This window comes from Peromyscus californicus, unplaced genomic scaffold (assembly GCF_007827085.1).
Source record: "Peromyscus californicus insignis strain IS unplaced genomic scaffold, ASM782708v3 Scaffold_11__1_contigs__length_118956290, whole genome shotgun sequence".
Taxonomy (NCBI): Eukaryota; Metazoa; Chordata; class Mammalia; order Rodentia; family Cricetidae; genus Peromyscus; species Peromyscus californicus.
Genome location: NW_026294402.1, coordinates 115,793,051 through 115,816,412, shown reverse-complemented (window position 1 = coordinate 115,816,412; position 23,362 = coordinate 115,793,051). Strand labels below are relative to the sequence as shown.

The 23,362-nt window shown below is 45.5% G+C and overlaps 1 protein-coding gene across 9 annotated transcripts in view; it reads left to right on the top strand.

The window, feature by feature from the left end:
* Ulk4 (unc-51 like kinase 4) overlaps positions 1–23,362 on the top strand; it is a 336,112-nt gene that overhangs the window by 50,184 nt on the left and 262,566 nt on the right. For all 9 annotated transcript variants that reach the window (XR_008215107.1, XR_008215108.1, XM_052724642.1 and 6 more), the window contains exons 18-21: positions 1,653–1,760; positions 4,516–4,599; positions 14,255–14,416; positions 14,816–14,998. Coding sequence is in view for 7 of the 9 variants with exons in the window: in XM_052724642.1 (XP_052580602.1) it covers positions 1,653–1,760; positions 4,516–4,599; positions 14,255–14,416; positions 14,816–14,998 (537 nt within the window). In the remaining 2 variants the exon portion in view is untranslated. The remainder of the gene's footprint in view (positions 1–1,652; positions 1,761–4,515; positions 4,600–14,254; positions 14,417–14,815; positions 14,999–23,362) is intronic.

The following is a 23,362-nucleotide window of genomic DNA, read 5'->3' as shown; positions in this document are numbered from 1 at the left end:
ATGTGTGAATATGTGTGTATACATACCTCTGTTTATGATATATATGCACATATATGTGTATGTATGTCTGTGCATAGGATATATGTATGCATGTATGTAATATATGGATATATATGATATATTTATGTATATGTGTATCTGTATGTGTAAGCAGTATGTGTATATCTGTCTGTGTATGGGATGATTGTATATCTGTATATGTCTATATGTGGTTTTTGTTGAATTGGCTTCTTTACTATCATATAAAGTTTCTTAGTCTCTAACAGGTTCGTTTGTTCTGAAGTCTGTGCTCTCAATACAGCCCTTGCCGCATCCCATTCGCTGCTGCTGTTACATCTTTTTTGTTTTTATTCTACTTTTCTAGTCTGTCTCTTAATTGCTGTATTTATGTCATTTACATTTAATGTAATTACTGAAATATTTGATCATATGTGTGACAATTGACTTTTGTTTTCTGTCTGTCTTAAATTCCTTAGATTCCTTTTTACTACCTTCTTGGAGTTTGCTGACCTTGCAGCTTCGTTTTGACCTTTTCCCTGTGGCGATACTGAATCCTTCTGTTGTGTAGATTTTGTTTCAGTAGTTGCTCCTAGGTTTTTATACCAACATATCAAAGTCCGTTAGTGTCGTCATTTTACTACTTCAAGTGGGGTATAGAAAATTCCTCCCTTTAAACTGTTTTTTGTCTAATTGTCTAAATGTAGTTCTATGATTTTTGCCTTAGCCATCAAACATAATTTAGAATGTATGAGAAGGGAAGCCTGTTCACTTGACCTCTGCATTTCCTACTTTCTTCTGCTTTCCTCTCTACACTCCAACTTTCCTTATTTCATCCTTTGCTTTCTCTTTAGAAATATGTACTTCCATCATCATTTAGGGTAATTTGTTAGTGCCCAATTTGCTAACTTTGTAGATAACAAATTTCTGAGCACTGGCAGTTTCAGAAGATTGAGGGTGGTACCTAATGACAGTCCATGAGGATGAAAAGATGACAGAAGAATGATGTCACACTGGGGCAGACACCACAACCACCTGATTCCCTCCACAAGCACTTCAGATATGGAACTCACATTGTGACACATCTGTGTAATGGAATATTATGTGAGAGCAGAAAAAAGTGAACTATCAATATGTACAACACCACAGGAAAATCTCAAGTGTGGGAATACAAAGGCCAGAAAAAAGATGCACAGAATATGGCCACATGTACATAAACTTTAGAGACTATGAACTACAAACGAGTGGCAAAGAGAAGACCATTGTCTGGGATTACCAAAGGACCTTCAAAGAGCACTGGGAACTGAGGATTTCTCAGTCGCAGACACTTTCCAAATGTATTTCACTGCAGACTTTATAGGGCCCGGCGAGAGGGCCCAGTGGGTAGAGGAGCTTGCCACCAAGTGAACCTGAGTTAGATCCCAGAGCCCACAGTGGAGGGAGAGAACCAGGTCCCGAAAACTGTCCTCTTCCTCATGTGCTGTGGCAGGTGCATGTCTGCACGTGCACCCACACTAGTGAAAACATTAAGAACACACAGTTTATTGCGTATCAGTCACACTTTGGTGTTTGAAGGTGTCTTGTTAGCCAGTGTCCTCACAATACAGATGCAGCGCTGTGAGGCGCCCCTAATTGACACACCTTTCCCATTGCAGGCGATCACACTCTTAACGGAATTAATCCGGGAGAACTTCAGGAGCAGCAAACTGAAGCAGTGCCTCCTGCCCAGCCTTGGGCAGCTCATCTACCTCGTAGCCACCCAGGTGAGACTGGCCGGTGAACTCTGACCCTGCTCACCTCCTGCAGACACCTCCTCACTTCTCCCCTTAGAGCATAATTCAGGGCCTTAGGATACTGTCCACTTCTAGGGAGGAGATCTTTTGCGATCCTTGTATCTCTCTCTGCCCCGCCTCCCTCCCACACTGCCCAAGCTCCTTTAGCTTAGGAGATTCTCAACCATATTTTAAAATGAAAGGACTGAAGTGCTCAAAGCCCTCAGGAGGTTGTTGGTGTTTTTAAGTCCTTCAGGCAGGAGAAGATGTTGCTTTCCCACTGTAAGAGCTCCACCCCTGTTTAAATGAGACACTACTTTGTGCAGACATTAGTGTGACTGTGGGAACTTTTGATGGTAGGATGAAGAATTGCAATTTCTGAAGTCCGCAGGGGCTACTCGCTGTTAACCAGTGTGTTATAAAGACTGTTACTGAGTGAACATTGACAGATTATGGGCTGTCATCTCTCACGTGTGAGCTTTAGATATTCTGACAGGTTTCTCTCACTGTATTTTTGAAGTTTTGTTTCCTCAACTTTCCTGTCTCTAGCCTGCCTTGCCCTCCTGTGCCCTGCACCTGTGCCCTGCACCTGTGTATACAGTTTTTCCTGCTTGTGCCATTATCTCCCATGATACCTGTATTTCTCCCATGACACCTCGAGAGGACATAGATAGCCTTCCCTGGCTCCTGATTGGCCTGCACCCTCTCCAGCCTCTTCTCCTCCTGGACTTTCTTTGTAACACCCATCTCTATCTTGATTTATTTATTTTTTTTAGTATGCGTTTCTGTCTCTGATCTTTATTCAGCACTGCCTCATCATGGCTGTATGGCTGTTTAGAAGTTTCTCCTCTAAGTACATGTTAGTTAAATGCCTTGTTAGGGTTGGGGGTACAGCCTAGCATGTGTGGGACAGTGGGATCAGTCTCCAGGACCACAAATGAATCAATAAATGAATGCATGAATAAATAAAGAAGTGCATATATTGTATGCAGGCCCTGGGGTGGGCAGGGAAGGAGTGAGGAGGCTGGGGAGATGTGGGGAGACCCCCTTGGTGCAGACAGATACCTCTCCGTAAGAGCAAGGAGACCTCCTAAGGTGTTAAGATGGGCTTTAGGTCTGATCTGGTTTAAATGAAGGGATTAGATGGAGAATGCGATTCCCAGGTTCTACGAGGACAAGCCAGGAAGGAGCAGTAGTGGATCTCTGCGCAGAGGGAGCATCGCTGGGGCCGAGGGCATTGAAGGTCCAAGAGAAAGGACTAAAGAATCTACTGGGTAGTGACATGGAAGTCGCTGGGAACTTGGGTCTGGGGACATGGAGAAATGGCTCAGCAGGTAAAGGACTTGCCATGAAAATGTGAAGACCAGAATTTAACTCCTCAGAAGCCACATAAATGCCACCTGGGTGTGGTGGCCACCTAGAACACTAGTGTGAGAGATAGGGTTCCCAGAGCAAGCTGGATCAGTGAGCTCTGGGTTCAAGTGAGAGACTCTGCCTCGATGTAGAAGGTGCAGACTCTGGCTGTCACACCTATATATATGTGAACACAAACACACACCACACACTGTGCACACCACAGAACTGGTTGGTGACTCAACGCCATCTGTTTATGCATTTTTTTTTCCAAGACAGGGTTTCTCTGTGTAGTCTTGGTGCCTGTCCTGGATCTCGCTCTGTAGACCAGGCTGGCCTCGAACTCACAGAGATCCTCCTGGCTCTGCCTCCCGAGTGCAGGGGTTAAAGGTGTGTGCCACCACCGCCCAGCTGGTTATGCATTTTTACTTGGAGTGGGGATACAGAGTCAGGTGAGCGGGCTGAGGAGACTGAGGAGCAAGTGGAAAGGGGTTGTATGAAGTGATAAGGTGGAAGGAGCCCAGGCAGGATTGGAACATACTGTGTAGCTGAGGATGTCCTTAAACTTCTGATCGTCTGGAGAGGGAGACAGTGAACCTACTGAGGTGGAGAGGGGAGTCAGTGGAGAGAAGACATATTGTATCTAGGAATGATGGAGGGAGGGCTGTCCCGTCAGGACACCGGGCATGGGGTAGAGAGGAACTTCCCAGTGTGTGTGGTGGGTGCATAGTGGACATGGTTATTTCTTTCTCACAGATTCTCTGAGGAGGGGAGACTGCACTAAGTGGCAGGAAGGTCACCGGTTAGATATAGAAATACAGTTGGTCAGAGAAGCAGAAAACCCAGAGAGTGGAGGGCATTTCAGGCTTTTGGTGGGAGTGGGGAATTGTAGCCAAGTGATCCAAGTGGCTGGGGGAGGGGCCAGGGCAGGGGGCAGATGGATGGGGTCACTTGCCCCTCTGTGTTCACCTTCCCAGCACATTTTCCCCTTCCTCTGCTTTTTGCTGCTCCTTGTCTGTTTAAGGGTTGTACAAGCTGAGTGGCCCGGCCTTGTCTGTTGAGGCTGTCGGACCCTGGGCTTTTGCCGTAGTCACTCCAGTGGGAGGTGAGCATTCTGCATCTTCGCCTCGCTCCAGATAATGGGTGCTGTGCTGTGGGATGCGGGCACAGCTGGCTGTGCGAGGGCCTGCTCAGCACCCTGTGCAAGACAAGAAGCAGAAATACTGTGTGTGCACATGCAGTAAGAGACCCCAGGCCAAGTCCAAATGTCGGGAGCAAGTGGTGATTTCACCGGACCTGGAAGCTTCAGCTGTGTGCTTGGCAGCTTTTCTTGAATGTTGGAGATCTCTTGTGGCACTACTTTCACGGTCTTTCCTCACCTTCATTTTTTTAGGAAGAAAAAAAACAGCACTCCAGGGACTGCTGGGCTGTCCCCTTGGCTGCGTACACTGTGCTTATGAGGTGCCTCCGGGAAGGGGTAAGGAGCCTTTGTTGTCCTCTGTAGACCTGGCCACTGCAGCCGCCCTCCAGGCGAGGAGCAAGGAGCCGGAGCACAGCCCCCAGCAGTGCACACTTGCCTGTCAACGAGCTATTGCTCCTGAATTTAAGTAATCTGACAGGCTGCATCCTTGCCTAAGTGTCCTGCGTAAAAGATGGGGGGATAGCCAGGTATGGTGGCACACACCTTTAATCCCAGCACTCAGGAGGCAGAGGCAGATGGAACTCTGAGTTAAGGCCACCTTGGTCTGTAGAGTGAGTTCCAGGACAGCCAGGGCTACACAGAGAAACCCTGTCTCAGGAAAAAAAGATGATGGGAAACACAGACAGTGTGGCCTGACCATCTTCTGTAGCAGTGAGTCTCAGCCTGTGGGTTGCATAGCAGATATCCTGCATATCATATATTTACATTAAGATTTATAACAGCAGCAAAACTACAGTTAGGAAGTAGCAACAGAATAATTTTATGGTTGGGGTCACCACAACATGAGGAACTATATTAAAGGGTCAAAGCATTAGGAAGGTTGAGAACCACTACTCTATAAGATTCTGTTAATTACCCTGCCTCCATCCAAGATTTTTCTAGGGCAGCCCAGCAGGCAAGATGTGTGCAGAGCCCTCTGTGAGCCCACCTGACCCATGATGAGCTTGTCACTGCCCTCCTGAGCTCCACACAGATGGCCACCCTATGGCCCATTGTCATGTAGCCTCTCGTTACCACACATAGTGCTTAAAAACTGGTCTAGTGCCAGGTGGTGGTGGTGCACACCTTTAATCTCAGCACTCGGGAGGCCGAGGCAGATGGATCTCTGTGAGTTCAAGGCCAGCCTGGTCTACAGAGTGAGTTCCAGGAAAGGCTCCAAAGCTACAGAGAAACCCTGTCTCAATCCCCACCCCACCCCCCAAAAAAAACCCAAACTGGCCTAGCAGGTTGGTGGCCTCTATCTGCTTTATGCTGTTTGACATGGTTCCACCCAAGGAAAAGCCACAGGCTAAAGACATTAATTACTACAAGAATGAAAAAGATACATCAGGATGAACATTTTCCTTCCAGTGTCACGTGGCAGTGGAGGAGGGTTCCAGCAGTGGATGTCATGTGGCAGTGGAGGAGGGTTCCAGCAGTGGATGTCATGTGGCAGTGGAGGAGGGTTCCAGCAGTGGGTGTCATGCGGCAGTGGAGGAGGGTTCCAGCAGTGGGTGTCACATGACAGTGGAGGAGGGTTCTAGCAGTGGATGTCACATGACAGTGGAGGAGGGTTCCAGCAGTGGATGTCACATGACAGTGGAGGAGGGTTCCAGCAGTGGATGTCACATGACAGTGGAGGAGAGTTCTAGCAGTGGGTGTGCAGGCTGAGGCACTCCTTAGTGGTCAGTGTCTTGGTCAGTGTTCCATTGCTATGAAGTGATACCATGACCATGGCAGCTCTTATAAAGGAAAGCATTTAATTGGTGCTGGCTTACAGTTTCAGAGGTTTGGGAAGCATAGCAGCATGTAGGCAGACATGGTGCTGGAAAAGGAGCTGAGAGTTCTCCATCTCGATCCTCAGGCAGCAGGAAGAAGCGCTGGGCCTGGCTTGAGCACCTGAAACCTCAAAGCCCACCCTAGTGACATACTTCATCCAACAAGGCCACACCTCCTAATAGTGCTACTCCCTGGTGTCCAGGCATTCAAATCCATGAGCCTACGGGCTCTTAGTCTGTAGGTCCTTTGTCATGATGGTGCATGCACCATGGGGTTTAATGCATCATCCTTTATCAGTAACGTGAGAATAGGGTCCTCAGCTGCGGCCAGGACCATGCTCTGACTTATCACTCATGGCCTTAAGCTAGGGCCCTTGTGGAACACAGGTGGAGAAGGGGACCGTCCTGTTGACACACTAGTCCCACCTCTTGGGGAGACAAGATGAAACATGAGAGAATCAATATGTCAAGGATGTAAGGGCCAAAGAAGCTGGTATAAGACCTCAACCGCAGGGTCTTCTGCCAGTGGTGAGCAGGCAGGTCTGGAACGTCCCATCGTTATTTTTAAAGTTGACATTGTTGCCTCCTGGTAGAACCTCTGGAAGTGTCTTTTCTCCAGACTTTTCTCACTGTCTTATTGCTGAGGTGGGAACAATGTGTCCAAGGTGAGAGTGTTAAGTATGTAGTGTTTACAGAGCAGACAAGATATAAAAGTAGTTCTAATGAACAGTAGGTACTGTAGGCAGAAACACGGTGGGTGGAGAGAGGGAGGGAGGGGGGGGGGAGAGAGAGAGAGAGAGAGAGAGAGAGAGAGAGAGAGGAGAGAGAGGGAGAGAGGGAGAGAGGGAGAGAGGGAGAGAGGGAGAGAGGGAGAGAGAGGGAGAGAGGGAGAGAGAGGGAGGGAGGTAATGAATTACCTGTCCCGGGGGAAATAGGGATTTTCTGTGACAGCATGTCCTGGGTGTGTAGAGCCCTGTCTGGACAGATAAGAGGTGGCACTCACTGTCTTTAGTGGGTAAACTGTATGTGGCCACTGTTCTCCTTTGGGGTGGGGACTCCTGGAGGCATCACATGTCGCTGGGTTGGGCTCTGTGTCTGAGAGAGTGGGCGTGCTGCTTCGTACTTTTGCCTTCCGGTCTCTGTGTACAAGTTTTGCAGATGACACAACATGGAGAATGATATTTGTTCACCAAATTATTACTAACAATTTTAAAACAGAAATAAAGTTTTGCGTTTTAGTAACATGCTTGCTTTTTTTTTGTTTGTTTTTTTTTTTTTGTTTTGTTTTTTGTTTTTTGAGACAGGGTTTCTCTGTGTAGTTTTGGTGCCTGTCCTGGAACTCACTCTGTAGACCAGGCTGGCCTCGAACTCACAGAGATCCACCCAGCTCTTCCTCCCAAGTGCTGGGGTTAAAGGCGTGCGCCACCAACGCCCAACAACATGCTTGCTTTTTAGTATCTTGAATTATATATGTTGTGTGTACATGTGTGTACACACATGTACATGTTGAGTCTTATGCTTTCATAAAGGGGGAAGGTTCAAAATTTTTTGTAATTTATGAAGATTCTCTGTGTTGGAGAAGCAATTCAGTGTGTCCTTAGCCGTGAGAACCCTATTTCCCTCACCCACACTGTTACCTTTTGTCCCACCTACTTTATGGTGGCACATTTAAAATGCATTCATTTGTGCCTTTGTTTTCTGAAATGCTGGAAAAAACTGCATACACCATTTCACTCTGCCCAGAGGAACCCATGTGTGTTCTTGTTTGTCGTCTGTGATTATGTGTTGCAGGTGCTTAAACAGATTTATTTTTGTGTGTGTGTGTGTGTATGTGCGTGTGTGTGTGTGCGCGCGCATGTATGTGTGTGTGTATCTGTGTGTGTATCAGTGTATGTGTGTGTGTGTATCTGTGTGTGTGTATCGGTGTGTGTGTGTGTGTATCTCTGTGTGTGTGTATCTGTGTATGTATCGGTGTGTGTGTGTGTATCTGTGTATATGTGTGTGTGTGTGTATGTATCTGTGTGTGTGTATGCATGCATCTGTGTGTGTGTGTGTGTGTGTGTATGTATCTGTGTGTGTGTGTATATATATATCTGTGTGTGGTTTTGTGCACATAGGTGCAGGTGCCCACTGTGGCCAGAAGAAGGTGTCAGATCCCTTGGAGCTGGAGATGCAGGCCATTGTCAGCTGTCCTACGTGGGTGCTGGGAACACAAATGCTCTTAATAGCTGAACCAACTTTCCAGTCCCATGGTGTGGGTACTTTTAACTTGTGGTCGGCTCTTTTACTTTCTTTACAGTATCTGTTGACAGCAGAAGGTCTTAAGGGCGGATGAGGTGTCTTAGAGGCCAAAGCACTGGCCACCGAGCCTGATTTCTGCATTTGATTCCTGCAAGTTGTCCTCTGACCTCTGCACATGTACTGTGGCACATATACACCATTCCCTGAAATAAATAAACAAATGTAAAAAAAATTAAGTCCTTATAGTTAATGTAGATACATTCATCTATTCATTATGAAGACTTTCTCCTTTTCTCTGTTGATATTTATATGCCTTCTGTTGTTTTTGTTTTAGAGATGGTTTCATGTAGTGTGTGACCTTGGTTGGCCTCAAACTTCCTGTATAGCCAAGGCTGGCTTTTAACTCCCAGCCCTGTCTCTATTTTCCAAGTGCTGGTTTCACTAGTGTGTGCAACACACTTGGCTCCTGATATGGCTGTTTGGGGCCCTTTGTGATTCCATGTAAATTTTAGACTTTTTTTCTATTTCTTTTAATAATGGTTTTAGAACTTAAATCAGGAAGCCATTGTATCTTTTGATATCCTTTGGCAATGTTAATCCCTCCAGGTGATGAATGTGCAACATCTTTCTATTTATCCATGCCATCTTCAGTTTCTTCCATTATTATTTTACAGTTTCATTTCTTCAGTTAAATTATCCCAAGTTTGTTTTTTTATAGATTTTTCTGAAATTTTCCTATCAAATCTCTACTTTGAAACCCTGAACGAAAGTGAGAAAACATGAGGGAACCGATCCCACTTCACTGGGTAACTCAGGAGTCGTTGGTACTGACAGAAGCCTGGGCTCCCGGGGCACTCCCGCCCCCCAGCATCATTTAGTCTTTGACTAATCTCCATCATCAGCTAACGCCACTTTCAATTCTATAGTGTTTTCTTTCTTCAATTCAGACCTAGTAGTCCATATTCTGTGCCTTAAAGGCATCTTGGTCTTCCCTTTATGTGGTGGGTTTGAATAGGATTGGCCCACATGGACTCATGTTTGAATGCTTGACCTATAGGGAGTGGTACTATCAAAAGATGTGTCCTTGTTGGAGGAAGTGTGTCACTGTGGGGGCGGGCTTTGAGGTCTCATATGCTCAAGCTATACCCAAAGTGGTAGACAGTTTACTTCTTGTTGCCTGTGGATCAAGATGTAGAACTCTCAGCTCTTTGTCCAGAACCATGTCTGCCTACATGCTGCCATGTCCCACCATGATGACAATGGAGTAAACCTCTGAAACTGTAAGCCAACACCTCAATTAAATGTTTTCCTTTGTAAGAATTGCTGTTTCTTCACAGCAATAGAAACCCTAACTAAGATACCTTATAATTGTAAAATCAACCCGTCTTTGTATAATTATGCAGAAAGTGCTATTGCAAAGCCAAAGCCTTCTAGAACAGTTTACTAGTTCTAGAGGACCTGGGAAAGCAGAGCCTAAAAATGAGGTGGACTAAAGTCTCATGTAATAGCCAACTTTATTAAGAGCATCAGACAATTTGTACTCTGAAGGCGAAGAAGAGTCACATGAGTAAAGTGTACAATCACAAGGACAAGCTGTCCATGGCAATAACATGTTTTTCCATAGAGGCATATAAATAAATAACAGCCAATTGTAATGAATAATCTAAAGTAAACTTACTCCTATTTGCTATACCTGGGAGGGTCATGGAAGCATAATGCAAAAACAATTCCATGTTTTTGAAGAGGCTGAGGTCACAAGACTCTTGTTTTCTTGGAGTTTTCTCACAAGCACTCAGAATTCTCCTCACACGGCTGTGTTCTGACGTCTGTCCAATGCTCCGTCTAGATAAACACGTGTATTGTATTTCTGGTTAGATTGGCATTGTTGGCAGAGGCTTCCTTTGCACCCCAGCACAGGCACATGTCACGGCTTCACTCCCCACAGACACTTCAGCTGAGGAGCTGGGCTGTAGTAGTTCAGAGCTATGTTCTCTATTGTGTTGCTGTTGAGTGAGGGCTACCTGCTTTCTGGAAACTTCCCTTGTTTTTTATTCCTAAGATTTCTCCTGAAGGAAGATTTCATTTTAAATAACAAGGAAAACTTTTACTGATATCTTTATAGCTTTCTTTTGTGTTTTGTCAAATGTTCAGTAAAACAAAAATCCCTAAACAAATCCAGTTATGTTTTTTTCTCGTTATGATTTCCTGGTGTGGAAGATGGGGCCAAGTGCCTACAAGGCCCACCCATACTCAATGCATTTGCAGTCTTCCACTGTGCGGCCTCTGATGAATAATTGGGGACAGATTCTTACAGAAAGCTTTCCCACAGTGCTTACTGCTGCCAGCCGCCATTGACAGGGCCAACGCATTAGAACCAAGGGTTCTGGTGGAGGAGTTAAACTAAAAGGCAAGGCGTTTGGGTGTTATTGCCTTTTGAATACATTGGCTGTTTCCTGCACTGCATTTCTTATGTGAGATTGTAGCCTTCCCATCTGTTACAACCTTGGGCTTCATTTCCCAAAAGTTTCTAGCAATATGATTGATCATTTATTTGGCACAATTTCCCCTATGCATTGGGGTATATTAATAACTAGCCCTGGCTATGTGTGAAAACAGTTACACAGTCAAAACCACCTTCCCACAATCATGTCTTTGTTCCTTTTTATCAACATAAACTCAGAGTCTGTCTTCCTGCAATTATCTTTATTGGCAGGCATTTGACCAGTGTTAGTTTCCAGGTACAACTATTTCATTTGAGACATTTTCAGACATTCAAGGACAAAGAATTACCACATGTCTAATTATTTACTTGTAACCTTTAGATAGGCAGCACTCGGGAAGCAGAGGCAGGCGGATCTCTGTGAGTTCAAGGCCAGTCTGGTCTACAGAGCGAGATCCAGGACAGTCACCAAAACTACACAGAGAAACCCTGTCTCAAATTAAAAAAAAGAATTTAAGGTTGGTGAAGTTAATGCAGGATAATGTTTCTCTTATCTGCAGGCAAGGTGAAGCCAGGGTACATTTTTACCCTGCCTATCTAAAGGTTACAAGTAAATAATTAGACATGTGGTAATTCTTTGTCCTTGAATGTCTGAAAATGTCTTAAATGAAATAGTTGTACCTATTTCAGTCAGAATCAGAATCTACAAGGATTCCCCACATTTATTAAGTTCATTATTTTCTAAAAAAAATTCTTTGTTTCCTGAAAAACTGAGCCATCTGGCTATGGAGTTTTCCATATTTATTACGTTAATTTATATTAATTTCAGAATGGTTTCATGCTTTGTGAGGGCTGAGCATTCTGTGAATAGTCTACCACACTCCAGCTTTTGAAAGATCTCTCTTCTATGTGAGTTCTCAGAAATGCAGTAAGGAGGAGAGCCTGCCGAAGGGTTTCCCACGTTTAGCATATTGGTTTATTCCAAACTAAGTTCCTCTGTGCTTTGCCATGTTACTCACCTTTGATCTGTGATAAGATCCCTGGCTACTGCAGCCTGAGGGAAGAGGGTTTGTTTGGCTCGTGGTTTGAGGGTACACAGTCTGCCAAAGCCAGGAAGGCATGATGGTAGCAGGCAGGTCCACAGTGGGAGCGTGTGGCTGGGACTTCTCAGTTCTTCACGTTTCAGTGGATCAGGAAGCAGAGAAAGAAGAATGCCAACTTTCTTTTCTTTCCATTTTTTTTTAAAACTTTTTTATTCAACCTAAGAAAGATCTCAGATCATGGGATGGTATCACCAGTATGAGCAGTGGGACTTCTCTCCTTAGTAATCATCTCTGGAAATGTCACAGATTTGTTCAAGGGTGTGTCTCCTAGGTGATTCTAAACCCAGTTAAATTAACAGTGAAAACTACCCTAGAAACCTTTTCACATTTGTTATCGTTAATGGGTTTTTCTACAGCATGCTTTCCCATGTGGTCCCTAACATGGGAGTCCCAGCCACAGCATTTTTCAGATTCAGTGCATTTCAAAATTTTTTTCCAGTATGAGTTCTCTGAAGTCCTATAAGGGGAGAGCTCCAGTTGAAACACTTCCATTTGCTGCCTGCCCATCTTTTCTTGTATGAATTATCTGTGGTGAATTCCACTGGAGACTTTCCCAAATTTGTTACATCTGGAGGGTTTTATTCCACTGTGAGTCTGTTCATGTTTTAAGTAAAGGCTGAATAATTCCTACAGGTATCTCTGCTTTATCACTTTCACAGGGTATCTCTGCTACATGAGTTTTCTTAAGTTCAGTGGGATGAAAATTCTCAATGAAAGGTCCTCCACATACGTTGGATCTACAGGGCTTTTCTGCAGTATTATGCTTGTCTGTTCAATATGAAATTCGTCACTCACAAAGATCTTTCCCCACTATTGTATTATTTATTTTTTTTCAGTAGTATTGATTTGTGATGTTCCATCAAGGATGACTAGAATAGCATAGTCTCATACCCTTTGTAGCCATATTGTTTTTAAATTTTTAAAAATTATTTTTAAGTGTATGTGTGTGTTTGTGTGTGTTTGAGTGCAGTGCCCAAGGAGAGCAGAAGAGAGCATTGTATTCCCTGGATTTGGAGTTACAGGCCGTTATGAGTTGCTCAGTGTGGATGTTAGGAACAGAACTTGGTTTCTCTGCAAGAGCAGTACCTGTTGTTAACCACTGAGCCATCTCTTCAGCGCTCTCCAGAGTTTATGAGATATCATATTATCTTTAGATTTTTTGCTGGAATCATTTTTATGCCTACTATTTCTTTCCTTAGTCTTTCCTCTTCCGACTTGAATGTATAGGCTGTACTATAGCAATCACTGCAGATCCTTCCACTAAATCTATTAGAGTTTTTATTAATTGGATTTTGTGTGTGTGTGTGTGTGTGTGTGTGTGTGTGTGTGTGTGTGTGTAGAGGCCAGAGGACAACCTTAGCAGTCTTTCCTCAGGCATCATCCATTTTATTTATTTATTTATTTTGAGCTTGGAATTTGCCTCGTGTGCTGGAGAGCTGGCCTCAGGGACCCACCTGTCTCCACCTCCCTAGCAGTGGGATTACAATCCTGCCACCATGCCTGGGTCTGTTTATATGGGTTCTGAGAACCAAAGGCCTCTTACAAGACACCAAGTTCACCAACTGGTTCCTCTCCCCAGCCTTGAGTTCTCTTTTGCGGAGCTATACTGTCCTGTCTGCTCAGGAATATTTAAGGAGATATCAGAGCCAGTGAACTTTCTGTCATTGAGTGCTGAAGTTTTTGTATTCATTTAAGCACTTAAAGAAGTTTTTCATTGATTAATTCCTTCATCCACTGGGTGTATGTGCACACATTTGTATACACATATGCTATGATGTGCATTCAGCGGTCAGAGGACAACTTATGGGAATTGGTTCTCTTTTTCCACTATGTGGGTTCTAGAGATCAAACTCAGGATTGGCAGAAGCACCTTACCTGCTGAGCCCTCTGTAAGCATGTTTATGCTTCCTCAAAACAGTGTGATGTGGTGATGTTCATTTCAGTCTGTGCATGGTTTTGTTACCCTTGTGGGCATGGCTTTTGTAGAACACTCCGATCCTGTGTTTGAGTGGTTTTGTGCTCTGGCTGCTTGTCTCCCAGATCCTTGCTAGCTGTGCTCAGGGGATTATTCTTATAACTCCTTACAGTTTAACAGTTGTAGTCTGGTTTTTACACTGTGCTGTGTTACTTATTTTCTGGGTCATTTTCCCATTTTGATTTTATTTAAAACAGGTGAAGAGTCACGCCCTTCTTCCCGTTTAGTCCACGGAGGGTCGTGCTCTCAGGGCTTGCTGGTGAACCTGTAGCTCTGTAGCAGCTTTACAAAAGTGAGAACATTATCCCCAGTTGTTCCGAGGAAACTACAAGCATGCATTTCTCACACTGAAGAAGACCCTTTGGTGGGTGAAGCGGCGCTTTTTGAATCTTTCTGCTCTTTGTTCATTCCCCAGGAAGAACGTGTTGTCAATCACATGGCTGCGAAGATCATTGAGAATGTTTGCACAACACTTTCTGCCCAGGCGCAGGGCTTCATCACCGGAGAAGTCGGGCCTGTCCTGTGGCACCTGTTCAGACACTCCACCGTGGACTCCCTGAGGATAACCGCAATATCGGTAGGTGAAGCACCTCTGAGGATATTCCCAGGGATGCAGCGCCATGTTTGAAGAAATGTGCCTGAATGAGGTGAATGTACTGGAAAAGGTAGAAATGTTGAGGAATAGCTCAACAGGTATACTAAAGCAGAATTCTGAAAATGGGCCTGGAAGGGTTTGGGACTTCGTGGGATGTAACATTCATTACTGGTTAAAACTATCTGGAGCTGAGCATGGAAGTCCTTGACAGCCAGTGGGTCCCAGTCCTGTGCACTCACATGTCTGACTTTATGGCTCTAAAATGAGTGACAAAGCAGCATGGTTTGTGCTCTCTCTGTTGAGCAGGGGTGTGTGGTGTCTGTAGGGTGGGGTGCCCAGTACCCGCAGAGTCTGTGACGGATCTATGCTACTGTTCCTCAGGCCCTGTGCAGAATCACACGCCAGTCTCCTGCGGCCTTCCAGAATGTCATCGAGAAGGTGGGCCTCAATGCTGTCATTAGCTCCCTGGCCTCTGCCATCTGCAAAGTGCAGCAGTACATGCTGACGCTGTTCACAGCCATGCTGTCCTGTGGGATTCATCTCCAGCGGCTGATCCAAGAAAAGGTCTGACTCTGCGCTCAACTTTGCTGGAAAAGTCAGTCTTCCCCCTACAGTGGTGCATTCGACATGAAGTGTCATCCCTGTAGGAGGCCTTTGACCTTTGCCAGACCCCTGCATGTACCACAGAACATTCGGTCAAAGATGCAAGCAGATGCTTTTGGTGGCTTCTGCCGCCTTGTTTCAGTGAGAAATAGCAGCGCTCACAAGGCTTCCTCATGCTGCTCTCCTCACACGGTGTCTTTGCAGCCAGCTCTTTCCCTCATGTCTTGTCCTCCTTCGGGGGGAGGGTCTCCGCTGTCCCTCTTTCCTCTGACCCGTGTCACCGTTGAGTCTTGACTTTACTGGCTCCCCGTTTGCACGGTGGCTGTGACTGGGTCTCTGTTCCGGCTGAAGTGATGCAGGCTACCGTCACCTCTGCGACTGTCTTACGTTGGGAATGCAGACCCTTAGGCCTGCTGCCCCGCTGCCGCCTCAGAGCCCATAGGTGAATGCTGTGTCTGCTGAGTGATCGCACCCGTTTTCAGAAGCCTGCGACTGTGTGTGCACGAGGTCCAACAGTTAAAGAAGACCATGTTTGTACACAAGTTTCTGAGGCAGGGGGTCAAGGCTTGACATGTTCTTGGTTGTTTAGTGTTTCCCAAGTTCTTAAAAAGATGCTCCATGTAGTGTTCAACACACCTGGGCCAGGCATGGGGAAGCACACATTAAAATCCGAGTTATCTATCCATCCATTCACTCATTCATTCATTCATTCATTCATTCACTCACTCACTCTGTGCTGGGGATGGAACCAGGTGCTCTTACATATTAGGCACGCCTTTTGCCACTGAGCAACACCCCCACTCTCAAATCAGAGTTTTGTGAATCTCCGTGGAGGATCACGGACTTGAAACCCGCTCTTGGCCATGGTCCCACTGTAGTAAATGCTAGCTGTTGTATTTTTTATATTTAGAGTTAGATTTCGTTACATTAACACCATATGTGCATGGTACCTTAGTTTCTGTTGCTGTGATAGAATACTCTGACAAACACACTCAAGGACAAGGGTTGATTTTAGCGCACAGTCAAGGGTACAGGACAGCATGGTGGGAAAGTCAAGGCTGCGGGGGCTCGAAGCCGCTGCTCATATCATCCACAGCCAGGAAGCAGAGCTGTGACTGTAGGCTGCTCAGCTTCCTCCTCCATCTGTACAGACCAGGGTCCAGGCCAGGGGTCGGCTCCACCCACAGTGGGCGGGGCCTCCCAGGCAATTCCAGGCTGTCAGGGTGGCACCAACAGCTTGATGTGTGAAAGTCTAAATACAGAGCAACACACACTTCCCCTTCATGGCAGTTTGATGTCACTCAGATGGCTGTGTGTGGGAGTCCAGCTCCCACCTTTTAAAGGGTTCTTAGGTAGAGGAGACAGGAATGAGGAAATAGCAGAAAGAAAGATGGAGACGAGAAGAAAGACAGAAACAGGATAGCTTCAGGAGGGCCTGGGTCAATACCCACCAGCCTCCTCCTTTATTGAAAAGGGCTTTTTATAACATGTCAAGGGAAGAGGCAAAAGATCTCCCCGCTGCAAGATCAAAGCACACCATACAGCCAAATGCAGACCCTTCCAAACACATGGTAACCATGCCTGTGACCAAATCATCTCCTTATGCATCCCTGCTGGGTAAAGCGAGCTCAGATTCTCTGACCCTGAGTGGGGTCTCACTAGGAAACCTCTGTGGACCCCACAGCTGTGGCTGCAAGCAAGTGTTGTTCAGCAGTCTGTGTGTCTAGATTTGCTGTTCAGTTTTCCAAGTTATTAAATGCTACAGTCACTGCGTAGAAATAGTCACCCTTGGGTAACTTCATTTTGTAAGTTGTGATCAGAGAGACTGAGAGTTTTAACAAAATTATTTTTAAACTTTCAATGCACAATTATATAATATTTTACAAAGTCAGGAAAATGAGATACATTGTTTCATGCCATGTAGCTATGTTTCCATGTCTCTTGAAGAAATGAATGAATGGATAATAGAAGGGTGATTGTTCACTTTTAATTTGTATTGGCCCTTTCTCCCACCCTAGTACCAACCAGGTCATACTCTGCCTGGCTTGTGAGACCAGATGAGTTCAAAGTATTGTGGCTAAGGCAGGGCCCATCCTTTTCTTTTCTTGAAACTTTATTTCTGTGTGTATGTGATTGCGTGTGCACGTATGCCATGGCGTGTGTGTGGAGGTCAGAGGCAGCTGTGTGGATCTGGTCCTTTCCTTCATGCAGGTTCTAGTGACTGAACTGCAGGTCTTAAGTTCCCTGGCAAGTGCTTACCCACTGAGCCATCTCATGGGACCAGTATTGGCATTTTGCAAGAAGTGTCTCATCAGAGCAGAAAGGCATCCATCCCTAAGTGCACAGCTGGGTGGAGTCACACTTACCCATGTTGTTGCTGGCTTACAGCAGGGTGCTTTTATCTTGAACATTGAAACCCAATATGTAGACAACATCTTAGGTGGCATGTCGTAAGACTCTGATTGCAGTTAAATTCCTACTTTTGTAGGGCATCTGACACCACACTGGCATGGGGGAAGGAGGTGTTGTCTCCTTACTGCTGGGTTGGGCAGCCATTTAGGTTCCCTGTTGAGTTCATTGATACCTGATTTGGGGGACAAGCGAACCCCTTATGGCACTGGCCAAGGGGGTTCTGGCTTTTCACTTTGTCTTCTATGATGGGCACCTCTCTGGTTGGTAGGGAACTGGTTCCTGGAGATGGCCTGCACAAATGCTGGTGTCTGGGAATGAGACTTTATTACTGATGGAAGGGGATGCAGATGTGGGCTTCCTACTCTGCCTCTCTTGGTAACAGCCACAGGGAAAGGGAGGAAGGTGCTACTGCTGCATGTGAGCATGCTGCAGATCCCCATCTAGTGTGTTCTGACAGCAAGGTTGGAGAAGGGGGACCCAGCTGGAGAAGTGGGGACCCAGCTGGAGAAGGGTTCCTGGTTATGGTAGTGTTGAGATAAAAGCCCCAGTTTTTCACAGGTCTTCATTGGCACTGCTTTGTCATGGGATAGTGTTGGGGTGCTCTGTCATGATCAGATGAGGTCTAGGGCCCCACAGTTCCTTTGCTAATGGAACTGGGGATGTGTTTTTCATGATATTTGGCTGAAACAGTAGCAGATGTCTAGTAGTTTTCTGTGTTGCAGGATAACCCTTGTTCCTTTGGCTTTGCCTGGACATGCTTGGCTACTTTCTTGTGTATGGGTGCATGTATTGTATGTACAATCATGTTTGGTGTGCTCGCTTGTGCATGCACAGGTGGAGATATTTTGTAGCAATTTCTTGGGATTTGAAGCTTCCATCCTAGAGACAGGCTGGTTAAGATTCAGAAACTGAACAACTCACAAGTCTCAGGAAGTCCCTGAAACTGACCAGACTCACCAGGCTCCTCCATCCCCAAAGTTGTATAAGCAGTAAGAATGGCTGAGGAGAGGAGACCCTCCAGTCTGTTGAGCAGCCTTCACCTCATGCAAAGATGACAGGTTTTCTAAGTCCACATCTAGGCTTGGTGGGCTTTTTGGTGATACAGTTGCCTGTGAGTAATTCTTCATTCATGCTCCTGTAAGGAACCCCAGTAAACTCATTGCTTCTCTGTAGGTGGACTTTTCTGTCCGCCAGCCAGTCTCCAAATAACTACACAGAGATTTATTATTAATTATAAATGCTTTGCCACGTGGCTTGGTACCTTTTCTCAATATGGCAAGTTCATCTCCTGCTTCACCTCCATCTCCTCATGACTCCCCAGATTCCTTTCTTCTTCTTCAAGCTCTCTTTTTGTCTGTCAGTCCTGCCTGACCTCTACCTGTCCAGCTATTGGCCAGTCAGCTTCCTTATTAACCCAGCCACTGTGATTCCCACAGTGCAGAGGAGTATTCCACGATTTTCCATCTGTCCTCATTGCCCTGTTTGGGGTGGGCAGTTGTTTGTGAAAAGACAGGATGGCCTGTACTGCTTTCCACCTTATTAAGTTTTGAGGCAGTCTCTTACTGAACGTAGTGTTTGCAGTTTTGGCTTGGTCAGCTGACTGGCCAGCATGTTCCCAGAATCCTCCTGTCTGTTTTCTGACCGCACGCACCAGGGTTTTTAGGTGTGGGCTAGCAGGTGTGGCTTTTGCATGGGTTCTGGGGCGCTGACCTTCATGCTCGCTCAGCAAGCGCTTTACCCACAGAGCCATCTCCCCAGCTCCCGCATCATTTTCTTATGATAAACTCTTAAGTAAACTTGCCAGGTTACTCTCATTTTTAAAAGGCCCTTTTCCTAAGTAGTCTATTTTTCGTGGTGTGGTTTATTATGTTGGAAATAGCTGCAATGTTAGTGAAAGACCCACTGGTGGCATGTGGGAGAAGTGCCTCAGAGCTGTGCAAAGTTCATAGTCAAAGCCCCTTTCTTCCCTTCAATCTATTTTTCTGTCTCAGCCCAGACACATAGTGGTCCCGTGGTGAGTTTCAGTGTTCTTCTCTTCCAACTCTCCATCTCTATGACTTCAGTGAGCCACAAAGTTATAGAATGTCAACAGCTGTGGCTCTGGTTGGAAGCTTTGCCCAGAAACCACACAGGTTGCAACATCCACTTTGTCCTCTGACACTAACACCCAGGCAGAATGTTGCTCTTCAGAACATAGAGGAGAAGGGTCCGGAAGACTGCAGCTGAGTAGATGGACACTGGCACCCTGTAGGAAACTCCAATAAACTCATTGCTTCTCCAAGTGTGGCTTTGGTAGAGTTGTGCCTACAGGTTTGTGTTTACAGGTTTGATTAGATCCCAGTTTGGATTCCTGAGGGAGGGTAAACTCCACCAGGGGAGTGGATTCCTCCCAGAAGAAGAGACACCATCACTTACCTGCCTGTTTGCTGATATGTGGAGTGGCATGGGGCACTTCCTGCACCATCTGCATCCGGTTTCATGGAGGCTTCAGCAGCCATCAGTGATGTTTGCTTATGTTGGGCTCTACTGGATCCGAGCCCTGTCATTTATCTTTGTCACTTAGGATTCCTCCATGGGAAAGACGTCTGAGGAACAATCTGGTGTGTTTTTTCTGGAGCAAAGGCAGGGTAAACACTTTGTTCATGTGTTTACTGGTTTGCAGAATAATGAGTTGGTTGCTTAGCGGTCTCCAAAGGCTGCCTCTTTGAGTATTCTTTGCTCACACAGATTTTATGATTTGGCTGTGTCAGTGTGCTACAGAACAGCTTCTTTTCTAAAGGCTGTGAGTTGCCTCCTGGGTCTTTTCGTCTTGACTCCTGTGGTCTCTGCATCTTGCTGTGTGATATGACAGTAGTTTCCGGCTTGGATGTCTTGTCTCTGGATCTGAAGCAGTCTCTCTCTCTGAGGAGTCTGTCAGGGGCTCTCCTTGGGCTGGGGCTGGCTATTGTCTCTAGTCTTTTTGATTGACAAAGCCAGTGAACATCTATTTAAAAATATGTCACCTGCTTGTGGTGGCATTTCTAACTACATTTTTATGTTAGTGTTTTTTTGTTCGTTTTGTTTTTTAATTTAAGCTGAAAATCTTGATTCCTAATGTGATATGATATAATTTTACTGTTTTGTAATGTTTGGTCAGGATGGTAACACTAATATAATTTCAAATATAATTCTTATTTTTTTGTGTGTGTTTTTTGCTTGGGACAGTCTCACACGTAGGGATGTGCAATCAGGTTAATCAATATGCTTCACATTCGCTAATGCTCTACTCTGTGAAGCTGCTAATTCCATATGTACTTAGGTATTTACTTGATTTCTTTTAATTTGGAGTATATTAAAAAATAGTTTAATTTGATTTTTCTTTTGAGGCAGGGTTTCTAGTATCCCAGGCTGGTCTTGAACTCCCTCTGTAACTCAAAATGACCTTAAACTGACTCTCCTGCTCCCAAATGCTGCGATTTCAATTGTACACCATCAAGTCAGGTTATGTGGTGCTGGGGATGGGACCTAGGGCTGACCCAGTGCATGCTGGGTAAGCACTCTATAACACTGAGCTAACTGTCTAGCCCTTAATTTGTCTTATAATCATTTAAAATATTAACCTGGCAGCTGGGGAAATGGCTCAGTGGGTAGGAGCACTTGATATGCACCTGTGAGGACCTGGGTTTCAATTGCCAGCACTCACTTAAAAAGCCTAGTTTGGCTCCTCCATTGTTATGAGGGGCTTGGTGGCTATAGGCTCCATTGAGAGACATTTTCTCAAAGGCAGAGATAAAGCCGAGCATCTGAAATCTTCCTCTAGCTGCCACGTGTATGCTTGGGCATGCACACCTCCCCCAGCTTGATTGATGGGTCAGTTCAACAAAGAGCCTCCTGCAGCCTTTGAGATGGCTCAGTGGTTAAAGACACTTTTTGCCAAACCTGACGACCTGAGTTTGATTTCTAGAATTCACATAGAGGAAGGAGAGAACCAGGTTGCAAAAGTTATTCTCTGACTTGTACACATGTGCTGTGCCAACACACACAGACACACAGACACACACACACACACACACACACACACACACACACACACACACATACACACTGCTTGGTTTTTGTCAACTAGACATGTCTGAGAAAAGGGAATCTTAATTGAAAAAATGCCTCCATCAGATTGGCCTGTAGGCAAGTCTGTGGGATATTTTCTTAATTGATGATTGATGTGGGAGGGCCCAGCTCATGGTGGGCAATGCCACCTCTGGGCAGATGGTCCTGGGTTCTGTAAGAAAGTGGGCTGATTGAGCCATGGGGAGCAAGTCAGTAAGCAGCACTCCTCCATGGCCTCTGCATCAGTTCCTGCCTCCAGGTTCCAGCCTTGGGTTCCTGCCCTGACTTCCCTTAATGATGGGACTATAGGTTGTAAGATGAAATAAACCCCCTCATCCCCAAGTTGCTTTGGTTGTGGTTTTTAGCACAGCAATAGAAACCATAACTAAGACACTTGTTTCCTTTCTCAAGCATAACATTTTCTGTTGGATAACCTGCTTTAATCTTCCAATAAGAATATAAGCAAATGTGCCTACCTACCTGTCTGTCTTTCTGCCTCCCTGTCGTCTTCCTGTCCTCTGTGTATTCATATAACTACTTTCTTCTCTCAGCCTCTCCCTCCATCTATAACTCTACTTGTGGTGATATATTGTGTACCCTAATAAAATTTGCCTGAAGATCAGAGAACAGAACAAGCCACTAGATTAGATGTGGAGGTCAGGCAGTGGTGGCACACACCTTTAATCCTAGCACTTGGGAGGCAGAGATCCATCTGGATCTCTGTGAGTTCAAAGTCACCCTGGATTACATGAGATTTACTCAGTCTAGGAGAGAAACAGAGCCAGGCAGTGGTGGCACACACCTTTAATCCCAGCACTTGAGATCTCATGCCTTTGCTTGGGAAGCACACACGCCTTTAATCCCAGGAAGTGATGTCTGGGCAGAGAAAGGTATATAAGGTGTGAGAAGACAGGAACTAAAGGCTTTTTCAAGCTGGAGCCTTTCCAGTAAGGACTCCGAGGATTTCAGTCAGAGGATTCATGAAATTGGTGAGGTGAGAGATGGTTTGTTCCTTTGTCTCTCTGATCTGCAGGCAAATTTTACTGGGGTATACAATATATCACCACACTACTTCTCTCTGCCATCTACATCTGTGTGAGGAAGATGTTAATGTTACTCTCCCCACTTCTGACTGGGAATAAATTCAAGCACCCAGCAGAGCCAAGCTGCCCTCTGTCACCAAGCAGGACTACTTAGGGAAAAGGTCCCCTAGTTGGTAAATTCCACTGGGCTGGAGGAACAGTAATCTATGTGGGAAGACGCAGCCTTGTGTAGTGCAGACCCTTGTTTCTGGAAACTCTTCATAACTGTGTGGCATCTATGCCTTGGGTGCCCAGTGGGCCCACACCCACTGTGTCCCCCAGGACTCTGTGGTGAAGATCAGCTGCTGTGGACTTCCCACAAGCCCTGAGTCCTGGACTAACTGGTAGAAAAGGCAACAAGGCTTGTGTTTTGGATCTGTGTTCAGCTGCAGCTGAGATCGTTGGTAGGGGCTATGATGTTCTCCCCTCCCGAGATAAAAGGTGACAGGCCGCCTCACAGGCATCCATTTCTATGGGTTTTGGTGGGGTATGGGGTGAGAAAGAGTCTCATTCAAAATACCCTATTTTTACTAAAAGTTTACTAAATTTACCACTAATATTATTAATAGAAAAACATACAGATTGAGAGTTCATACATTTTTTTAAATTTTATTTTATGAGGAGTAGGGTCCAAAAGCCAGTAAAAGAGTTGGAGACAGCTCCTGCTCTCACTGTTAAGAGTCCCACAGGAGGACCAAGCTACACAACTGTCACATACATGCAGAGGGCCTAGGTCTGTCCAGTG